Source organism: Atta cephalotes (assembly GCF_000143395.1).
Source record: "Atta cephalotes unplaced genomic scaffold scaffold00008, whole genome shotgun sequence".
NCBI lineage: Eukaryota > Metazoa > Arthropoda > Insecta > Hymenoptera > Formicidae > Atta > Atta cephalotes.
Genome location: NW_012130072.1, coordinates 331,172 through 343,050, shown reverse-complemented (window position 1 = coordinate 343,050; position 11,879 = coordinate 331,172). Strand labels below are relative to the sequence as shown.

The 11,879-nt window shown below is 31.6% G+C and overlaps 1 protein-coding gene across 1 annotated transcript; it reads left to right on the top strand.

Moving 5' to 3' along the window:
* Positions 1–5,587: 5,587 nt before the first annotated feature.
* On the top strand, positions 5,588–8,885 carry LOC105627056 (protein odd-skipped). The gene is made up of 2 exons (XM_012208335.1): positions 5,588–6,162; positions 8,543–8,885. The coding sequence occupies exons 1-2, from the start codon at positions 5,588–5,590 to the stop codon at positions 8,883–8,885; spliced, it is 918 nt and encodes a 305-aa protein (XP_012063725.1).
* Positions 8,886–11,879: the final 2,994 nt, after the last annotated feature.

Here is an 11,879-nt window from a genome sequence, read left to right as displayed (position 1 = left end):
CATAATTCGTAAAATGTTATGAAATTCCTTTTTATTGCTTTTCCGATTGCTTTCATTGCTACTACAATAATTAACTCAATTCAACTCAATACGAGATAGCGTTGAGTTGTCATGAAGGTACTAAGTCTATCAGATTTTTTAATCCTATATACAGAAACTAACTCAAACGTGAATTCCTCGATCGAATCGAACGGAAACACTATGTTTAATTTATGTATTTTATGCAAATTACATGGATACGCAAAAATTGATTGACATGATATCCTATCCACAATCTTGTGATTTTATTGCCTCCTCCTCCAACTCAAATTTTTTCTCAAAATCTGGACATAAATTTTATGTAAACATTTCCATTTTGATTTTAATACATATAATCCATATAGAATTACTGATAAAATTTAACGGGGATAAAACTAGAGGATAGTAATATGGAATTAAAATTAAATAAAATTACATCAATTTTCACTCTATGTAATTCACATTGAAATTTGAATATTTTGATATTTTGACGTCATTTCATAACACGCTACATGTGGTTACATCAATGAATTTTTGTCTATGTAGTCATGTAAAATATCAATGTAAACATTACGAATTTGTGTTCTTTGGGAAATACTTGTTACTTATAACTAATTACTAGTCGCTTTTCTGAAGACATATTTTACCTATCAATGCATGTAAGTGAATATTTTGATTCTGAGATTTTTCTTTTATTTAAAATAAATTACAGATCTGTTAAATATATTTTAAACATACGTTTTTACACGCACGTTTTTACACGGTTTTGTATTCTGCTACCTCCCACGCATACTCGCAACGTGCAATATTAAACTGAGTATCTTTTAGAAGAATAAAAATGGTTTTAAATTTGTTAACGTTTCTTTTTATTAAAAAAAATACATGGTAAAAAAATCTCAGGACGTATAAATACTGCCGTTTCAAAGGAACCTTAATCCGATGTTAGAGAGAGAAGCAGAGAGGGTGCAGTGCAAGTTCTAGCAAGTATATGTTCAATTTGGTAGTTCCAGTATCTGTGTAGTTTTGCAAGGAGTGGCAAAGCGCAAACGAGATGTGTGTGTGTGTGTGTGTGTGTGTGTGTGTGTGCATGCGCGCGCGTGCGTGCGTGTGTGTGTGAGACAGAGAGAGAGGGAAGAGAGGAAACGAGAGAGATAGATGGATGACGGCGACGTACAAAGACGCTTCAGGGGTGACGAGAGCGTGCGAAGGGGGTGGACGGGCAGCGAGGGGATTTGCCTGCCTGATGGAGCTTGAAACTGAATTAACCATCCCCGCCCGGGGCCCGTGATCTCGTCGCAACCTCATCTCGGCGACCATTATATTTGTCTTTGTATGCTAAACATTTTGTGGAATTATACGAGACAGGTTTCGAAGAGTCGTCTCTCCCTCTATTCTCTCTCTCTTTCTCTCTTTCTCTCTCCCTTTCACTCCTCCTTTCTCCCCCAACCCTTCATCCTATTTCTGCAGCGTGATCGAGAAACGATAACGATTACAGGCATACCTCCCTTGTGCAAGATTACTTTCCAGGCGAAAAGCGATCAGTGAAATACCGTCAGTTTCCCATGCGCTTTTTTTATGCACGTCGGAAGAATTTACAGGAAAAACGAGCAGAACACTGTACTCGCGTTCGAAGTTTGCAAAGTTTCAGAAAAATATCCTATACGCGTGTGGTTTTTTTTTAAACGTAATTACCTGTGTGTTTCTGATACCCTAACATTATAAAAATTTTCAATATTTCATTTGATGATATACAATGAAATAAAGATTTATAATATTTTCTATACATTCTTTTTGTCCTTTTGATAAAATAAATGCAAATTTTTTTTATTATGAATTTTATAATAAAGATAATAATATACATAATTTTGCGCTAAATAGTATATATACAATGTATAAAAAGCATTTATATATTTAGCAAATTTATAAGGCAGAAGTGTCCTGAATATTCTTTGCGAGTAATGAAAAATTAAAAATAAAAAAGTTTATATGCAAATCTTCTATCTACGGATAAAAAATTATTGTTTAGAGGTGTTTAATGAGGTGTTTATGAGATTGTATTTGTTTTTATTTTTCATGAATTTTGTATTTACTTATTAAAGAGTGAGTGGAGAACGAATTTATTAATTTTTTATAAAAATTAAAGATTATATACATCAAATAATTATAGTATAATCGATAGTATTACTAGAGAAAAATCGAACATTAAGTTATTTAAATGATTTGTAAATGGTAGAAGCGGCGAATCCGAAATATCTTTGTAAATAACTCGCCTAATTTCGCGCGATCGATAAAAGCTTCCTTCTCAACTCGCGAATGTTAATATGCCTTTACGTCGGTGTCATACTGTCTGTGCTGTTATAAATCCATAAATAGATAAGATAAATCTTTACATATCATATTGTTATCGATAATGATACTATTCATGGTATTTTGCCGCGCATTAGTTATCGACTTTCTTTGTGTTCATTTTACCGAAACAATATTTTAAAACAATTAAAGAAGAATCAAACAAGGCTAATGAGAATAGAGCGCGATTAATCATGCGCAACAAAATTATATAAAAACTTTAATTAAACATTTTTATTGTGATATTATGTTGTCCAACAGTTAATTGAACGTTTTGAGCTCTATTTTGAGCCTTAGTATATTCCCCGAATTTGGTTTTCCGATCCCATTTGAGAAGTCATAGTACCATGCGGATCAATTTTTAGTTCTTTAGCCTCTTCGGGAAACAGAGATTCGCTTTGTTTTTGCATTTGATAGTAATTTGCATTCTTATTTCTTAGAATTTGTCAACACTCGAGGGAACTTACAGTTTAATGCCGAATTCGAACGGCAAATGTGAAAAATCGCGTATGGGGTGCAGATGAGATCAAAACCGAATCTACAGATCACGAGTCAATTGCATTGAGTGACGAGCCTCGGTGCCCCTATTTTGAGTCATCTTCAGCAATCCAGATTTTATCCTTTATATATTAATTTTCAACGTATTTTTAAATTAATTATTCATTATTTTAAAATTATCCAAAATATTTTTATTGAATAAATTCTTTTAAAAATTAAGCTTTTAAAATTAGATACATTTTTCACATTTAGGCCGGTATTCATAGTTGGTTCTTATTTTAAGACCGTCTGAAAATAATGTCTTAAGACGCTAATATGGCCTTTTGATTGCTCGTGACACCTCAAGGTCGAACTTAAGACGCTCTTGAATATAAAAACTGATTATGAATACTAGCTTTAGCTTTAAGTATCACTTCTTTCTCTCTCTCTGTCTCTCTCTCTCTCTCTCTCTCTTTCTTCTTTTGAATTTTATTTATCTAATATAAAGATTATCTTGCATTGAATATTAAACGTTTAATATATAAAAACAACGATTTAAATGATAAAAAATTGAAAGACAGACATCGTGTGCGTCGTTATCTTAATAAGAATTTTTGAAATTCCAATGTATTAACGATTTTTGACTTAAGATGTGTATGATAATAACTACTTGATAAATATCATTAAAATCAATCGTTTTCCAAACAGGTTTCATCAGTTTGTTACTCATTATACAGTTTAACATAAAGATTCATCTTCCTTGACATTGATGTAAATTCATAGCGAATGTATCGGTAGCATCGATAACCCAAATATCATGCTGTGCTGCATCGTTAACGTATAATGAGATTACTGGACCATACATCGAAAAAGAATATTGGATGAGAACGAGGAAGATGGATTATGGATTACGTTAAGAGTAAAAGTGCCTGTTCCAATTAGTAACTACACTATACGTACGCGACAAAACAATGATTTTACACATTATTAAAAATGATTAATCTATTGTCGTTGTCTTTCGAAAATCTGAAAAATAAAAAAAATTTAAAATTTTTTTACATAATTACAAAACGTATATTCTATATAGAAAATTTCTATATAGAAAATTATATAATTAATAAGAAATTCTTGTGTTGTCAAATAAATATATAACTACTACTAAATTTTTATAGAAATAAAGTAAATAATCAATATAAAAATTTTCCCCCAAAAAATTTATTTTCTCTATTAATTATTTATACTATTTTATATAATTAATAATTTTAAATATATAACTACTTAAATATATAATTACTTTAAATAATGAAAGAATGTTTTCATGTATTTTATTTTTTCCATAATTTTTATCAGGTCTTTTTAGAAATATTATAAAAGTAAAATATAAATCTATTCGAATAGAACACAATGATAATTCATATCGTTTTACAAAACATGCTAGTGGCGCCATGTTGTTTATATACTAATGGTTCGTGATATGTAATCCCTACGGTAGGGGTGGTTCGCGCCCGTCGACTCTGTGGTTGGCTCGCATGAAAACTTGCATGAGTCGATTACCCGATGCATCATGCTGGAAACATGCTCGTCCGTTGACTGCAATGGAGTTTGTAGTAACAGAATTGTCCCCATTTTCACGTATATGTACGTGTCGGTTACATACGTTACGCGCGGGGATTTACTTTCGCATATGAAAAATTGTCATTTATCCATTGAAATAATGTATCTTTTTTCATGTAATTTTATCGTAGTCGAGAAAAACTGAGAAAAGCTTCTTGTACTAGCACATCTCGATAAGAGAATAGAAAGAGTCCTTAATATTTCTCTATAAATCGCCTGTTTTTTCGGTACTTCAACAAAGAGAATTTTATTTAAATTTTTGAACACATAAATATTCATTAAACAGCAAACTTTTCTTTTTTATGCTTCGTTATACTTTTTTTTAGATATAGAGATCATAAAAGATTTATTATTAAATCGAGGAGATAAAGATACATTGGCCGATGTGTTTCTTCTCGACTTAATCAAAATTGTTCATCATTTTCGGATGCCAGTCTGTGGCATCCGAATCTGATGAACTTACGTTAATTTACACGAGATTACGTGTAAATTTTATCACCGACCAACATATACAGTATGTATGTATAAAGTGTGTACGTATGCGTGACATACACGCTTGCACGCGCGCATTCCATCTTTCATCAGCGTAACATTTTCAACTTACGTCGTCGGAACATCATATTCTCCCTCTCCCTTCTACGGCAGCTCCATCCACCCCCTCCGGCGTCTTGTGGACGCGTGGCGACGACGGCGGCGGGAGAACACGGCTGTCCACGGATGGGTAGCGTCGCGACGCCCCGCGGGGTCACCCCAACCCGGAAGCTCCGCCCCTGTGGAAGTCGGGCCGCCAACCGGCGTATCCAGCGTACGAGACACGGTAGGAGGAGCCACCGTGTCGTCGTCGTTGGCGCCAGGTAAACGGCGATCCTCTGGGCTCGACTATGGCATTCAGCCGCTTAGTATCGCGCCGACTCTCGAGTAAATATCTTCTTATTCCTTTTTTTTTCCGAAGTCCTTTTCTCTCTCTTTCGCTGGTTCCTCGACTGCGCTCGCTTTCGTCACTGCACGCTTTCGTTCCCAATTCGAAACGAATGTGGGTCTCGCGAGCGAGGCGTCGATCGCCCACGATCGATCATTCTTAAAGTGAAGGTCATTTAATTTTCGCGTCAGTCCAGTTTTATTTTGCCTTTTGATGCTCGGGGGTGCGGGGAGGACACAGATGGAGACGAAAACAGAGCCGCTAACGCCACCGCAAACACCGCCGACGATCGACAGATCGATGCATCAGCATCAACAGCAACATCCACAGCAACATCAGCAGCAACAACAACATGTAGTTTTTTCAACCTCGAAATGGGCCAAATCAAACTTTCTCAACGGCAGATATATCCAGCAGCACCATCCGCAACATCTTCAGCCAACGCACAGTGCTAGCAACTATCAGACCACTCTTATCAGTAACTGGTTGAAAGACGCAGCCCTATTAACGTTTAGGGGTTGTTGCCCCCAACGCCCTTATCTATACTATCAGAGTCATCCAGGCACCATGTTTCCGGTACCGCCGCCACCGCAGCCTCCGTCGTTTCTCGCTCGAAGATCAACGGGTCAAAGGCCTAAAAAACAATTCATATGCAAGTTCTGCAATCGACAGTTCACGAAGAGCTACAACCTGCTAATTCACGAAAGGACGCACACCGACGAGCGACCATACTCGTGCGACATATGTGGGAAGGCTTTTCGCAGGCAGGATCATTTGAGGGATCATCGGTAAGTATTCACTTTTAAAATAGATGCTTCTATTTCGATAATGATAAAATACGTTATATGTTTACATGGCACAAAGTGTTATATCGTTTATGATACGAAATAAAAGTTGCAGAATAATTTAATAAAAGGAAGATAATAACAAAAAAAAAAACGGCGTGATTTTAATATGTTAATGGTAATATAATTGATAACTTATTAAATTTTGTGATAATAATGCTGCAACAGTGAACTTGGATAAATTTGAATCTTAATTTAACTGATTTTTCCATAACTAATTGAATTAAAAGTAAGTAAAATTATATCGAAGTATATAAGTACAAAATTTTTAAATAAGAATACGTCAAGTTAAAATAACGCAAAGTTAATGAACTTGCCACAATAATGTATTAATGTATTAATAATGCAATTAATGGATACACTGAAGAAATAAATGTCGTTTATTGTTCAAAAGAGAATTTTCAAAGTTCTTTGAGAACATCCATGAAGAATTAAACTTAAAAGTTTTTTCTTTGAATGTTTCCGGTAATTTGCTGTTCGTCTATTCTATATACATCTGAAACATCTATTCTTTAATTTTTTGTACATATTATCCTTGACGTGTTAAATATATTGTTTGTGAAAAGTTTTTACGATCTTTTTTGCGACCTTCAAAAAGTACTAGGAGACACGGTAGTATCTCGATACCAGTTTACATGATGTTAGATGAAGCACTATACAAAACGAATTTTATGATATTTTTGGCTAATTCAACAATATGCTCTTTGTTTCCTGTTTCTTGCTATTTGTCTCTGTTTGTCTCTTGCCTTTTTAATCAACAAGAGACAAACAGCAAAAAATAGAAAACAAAAAATACATTGTAGAATTAGCCTTATTGATGAAAAAATATTGGTGATTGAATCAATAAACATTGATGATTGCTATATATTTAATTTAATTCTATATTTTTTAGAATATAGATATGAAAATTCTTGTAGAAAATAAATTTTGAGGAGTTAATTCCTTTTAAATAAACTATTTAATACTTTTATAAAATTTTTCTAAGGAAGATTTCCGTTTCCATTTACATTGATATTGTTAGTTAATAGATAGTTTTTGTAATATTATGTATCCAGATACGGTAAACGTTAAAGTCACATTATTTAGTGAAAAGACAAACTGTGCAGTTTCAACTTTCCACTAAATAACGTAACTTTAGTGTTTATCACATTATATTTTTATATACGGTATTGCAAAACTTCTCTGGAAAATAATCTGGAAATATTTTTTTTATCGTAATCGTTATCCCTGTAATGTCAGCGTAAAACTTTATTAATTCGTTTATTTAGACTGGTATAATTTTTAGTTTATTCATTTCACCATCTAGCTGTTACAGTAGACCGAATAATTTTTTATAAAACGAGTATTCTCATCGCCCGCGGCTCATTTATCGATTAATAGTATTATTGTCATCATATCATGTAGTATCGGAATATTTTTTATAAAAACATCACATGTATATAGATATTATAATATTACATTTTAGTATTAAATATATTGTTAGGAAAATCTATTTTGAACAAAACTCTTCAAATGCTTCTTAAATTTCTGACCATACATATATATGGATGTTCTCAGTATGATTACGCAGGAATGCAAAACAAAGTCAAGAGAACAACACACGTCATTTATTGTGAGCAACAATTGATGCTTACAAAATCGTCGTAGTAATTTATCATAGTAACTCATCATTGTATATCACCATAGTATATAAACTTTCATTAATAAAAATTACTATAATTTCGGTGATTTTGCAATTAATTGTATGTAAAATTTTCGTAAAAAATTTAAAAACAATTTTTTTACATAAACAATTTTATTTTTATTCCGCTTGTAAGGATTAAAAATATCGATATCAGCCATATAAGTTATCGTTATCAATGCTTGCTATCATCCGCATTCCTGTAAAAACAAGAAATATCAATTTATTTCTATCATCAACTTATTGTTGATGATGAAAGCTAAATACAATTATACATCGGTTAGAAGGAGAAAAAAAGTTAAGTTTTATCGAAAATAAAGTAAAAATTATCAAACATGAAAGAAATCAATTTACAAAATAGAAAAAATTATTGTGATATTCATAAAATTATTTTTTATCAGACTATGTCCCGCAGAATACAAACTAACAATAACATTACATTAATATTATAATTTTCTCTTCAATAATATAATATAATACAATTGTATAACAGTCACATTATTGGATATTATATTGTTGATGTATTGTTATTGTTAGTTTCTGCAGGATATGGATGTATAAATTCATTAATGGAAAACTAGATAATAAAAAAAGAGATTGCTAGCTCGGCAATCAAGGCTGACGAATTTTTTTACATTTTAGATATATACACAGCAAGGAGAAACCGTTCAAATGCAACGAGTGCGGCAAAGGGTTTTGCCAAAGTAGGACTCTGGCAGTTCATAAAGTCATGCATATGGAGGAGTCACCACACAAGTGCACGGTATGCGGTCGGAGCTTCAATCAGAGGAGCAACCTGAAGACACATCTTCTTACGCATGCGGATGTTCCGCAGGACCTCAGGATCGAGACTTCGGTAGCATCGGACTCGAGGATCATGTCATCAGAGGTTAGACAAATAGCAGAGCGGGTGAGCGGTCTCCTACCAATGCCGAAGAGCACGCACAAGCTCGGCTTCACTATAGAGGATATTATGAGACGTTAGAAACTATAATTCCTTTTAATTTTAATCTGCGTGCAGAAAATTTCATTTTTGCGTTTGTATTATATTTTCTTGTTTTCGCTTTGTATTATATTTTCTCGTTTTCTACGCATTATAAGGTCTACGGAGTAAGTTATCCCATATTATTATTATTAATATTACACACATTATTATATACTTTAGTTATATATTTTCATTTGTGCGCTCTAGCACCAACTGGATTGGCTTCAAAAGTGCCGAGAAAAATTGCCGATAATAATTTTTAATTTTTAATATGAATGCCACTGATTCAATGGCCAAATTTAGTTGCAACTTAGCTGTATTTTCTATTGATGCTCCCCGCCTCTCCTCTCCCCCCCATACCACTCGCATTTTTAACGAGATGTTACTAAGATATGCGACATTCTGCCTCAAAAACGTATAATAAATATGAGATTTGTTTGCATTGTTTGAAAGCCCCAATGTCTGTAGAATGAGATAAATGTAAGTATATTGAAAAGAAGGAAAGCGAAAATATTGAAAGCAAAAAGTGCAAGCAACGCAAACAAATCTATGATCGTAACTTTCAAATGTCAAGTTATGACAGGTTGAAATTTTCCTTTTAAATAAATATTAATAAATTAAAAAATTAAATTTTGTTATTATTAAATATATACATTTTTATGAAAATTTGTAATAATTATATTTTACTTAAAATTTATAAAATCATATATTTGTAATTATTCTATAAATTTTAAATAAAATATAATTATTAAATAAAATATAATTATTATTATAACATTTACTATGATTATTCCTGAGGCAGAATATCAGGTCTTTTTTAGGTGCATGTTAAACGTGAACAGTATGGGGAAGAAGGCATCAAAACTGCTTCGAAGGTTACAACTAAATCAGTCTATTGTTTTATATATTCATATATATAATTACACGAAACAATCGCTAATTTATATTTCAATATTACAAGAAAGCAAAAGATCGATTAAATTTTAATTAATTTCAATTGAAGTTTATGGATCTTTTTGCTTATTGTTAGTTCTGGAAACATAACAATTGAATAACTATTTTATATTATTTTTGATTCCTTAGATTTCTATTAGTTATAGTTTATTTTTTCACGCGCATTCTTTCTTTTTTCTTTCCTCTAGTAAATTCGAGATACATACATAAATCTCATTTGTATGCTAGATCAGCATTCTAAAGACTCTGAAATTAATTCAAAATGAAAGAGACGCAATAGCAATATGACACTGTATTTATAAAGAGTAAAATTACAACTTTGAACTTTAAACGAACGCAAATTACAATGAAATAGCTACTATTGACGTTAGTAATGATATAAAACTAGCAAGGATAGGCTTGAGGTTTTATGCAATAGCCCAATGGTATTTTAAATAGAGACGTTAGAGACGATAGACTGCTATCAAGTACAATGAAAAGATATTAATTTGATATAATTTGTATTTGCGCTTAAAAATCTATTATGTCTAGTCAGGAAGTTAAAATTTTTCGAAAATTATCTTTCTCTCACATCTCACTGTCTGTCATATTTTCCTACAGAATAAATTACATAAACAAGATTATTTCAAGAGAATCGTTGTTAATATGTATTAATATAAATTTTCTATCTTAACACATGCACGGAGAAAACAGGTTTGTTAAAGTATCTAAAAATAAACTAACTATTGATATGAAAATAATTTTGTTGGACTATTAAAATAATTATAGGACGTTCAATTATAATGAGCAATATTGTAAGAAATTTGACATTCTAGCAACCATTTTGAGCGTCCTATTTAATTTTAATGGTCCAACAAAATTATTTTCAGATCTATATTTAGCTAAATTTTTAAATACTTCAGCAAAATCGGTTTCTTTCGTGTACAGAAGAAATATTTTATTTTATTATATGCACGCAGATTTTCATGTATATTCTTCCCTTTGTAAATATGATTTGAAAAATGTTTATATTATATCGTAGAAACGTATGATTAATATTATTAATATGATCATATTTATATTATATTTTAAATGTATAGTTAATAATATTTATATTATAGATACATAATTGATTATATATATCTTATATATTTATATCAAATATTTACGCTATTACGTTTAGGAATAATTCCTGTGAATATTCAGCGAATCTTTTGATTTTTTATAAGAATTGTGTATGCGTTTACATGAGCAATGTCCCACGAATATCTTAAATCCTTTATGAAAGCGCGATAAAATATCGACAAAAAATTGCATTATGATGAGATTTTTATCATAAAATAACAAATGTTTGTAATGTTTGTGACAAATGGGACAGCCTGTATATGTCTATTTATAGAAATATGTTATATATTATTAGATGCTGTATACTTCCAGTTCACACAAAAAAACAGTATTCGCTGCACGTCGAGTCAAACTTTTATCGCGTAATTACAATTTTTTTTTTACTCTTTAATTTACAACGGTGGTATACCCATTTCCATTAGATATCGGTATCATTCAGAATTCGCGTAGATTAAAATGGTACAATTTGAAACATGATATAATTCGAAATAAAATAAAATTTGAATTCCAATCCAATTTTCAAGATTCAAAGTTTGATAAACCCTTTCATTGTGTGAAGGGTACTGAAATAATGGTACAAACAATAGTACAAAAAATCAAACTTGAACTTCAAAAAATTAAATTCTTAATTTGTTTAGAATTACATCATGTTCGAAATTGTATCATCTTATCATATACGATCATTGTCAGTCCAGGAATACTCCCGATCTCCGATGTTTGTCAACATAATTTATTCTCGTCGTGTATCAGAAAAAAATCTGAGGTCTTCAACGACTTGCTAAGCGTCGCACGAAATCTTGATTAAGAGCCATAAAGTGAGTGGATGAGAATGAGGTCGTTTGGGGATAAACATAATGTGTTTATAAATCGATATTTATGTAATTTACGTATCTATTTTACAAAATTCCATAAATAATTCGTGTTATATACATATAA

Bases quoted from the DNA above. Each gene is read 5' to 3' on its own strand.
- LOC105627056 (XM_012208335.1), top strand. From the start codon at position 5,588: ATGCTCGGGGGTGCGGGGAGGACACAGATGGAGACGAAAACAGAGCCG. The intron at 6,163-8,542 runs GTAAGTATTCAC...TTTACATTTTAG, and splicing joins GATCATTTGAGGGATCATCG to ATATATACACAGCAAGGAGA.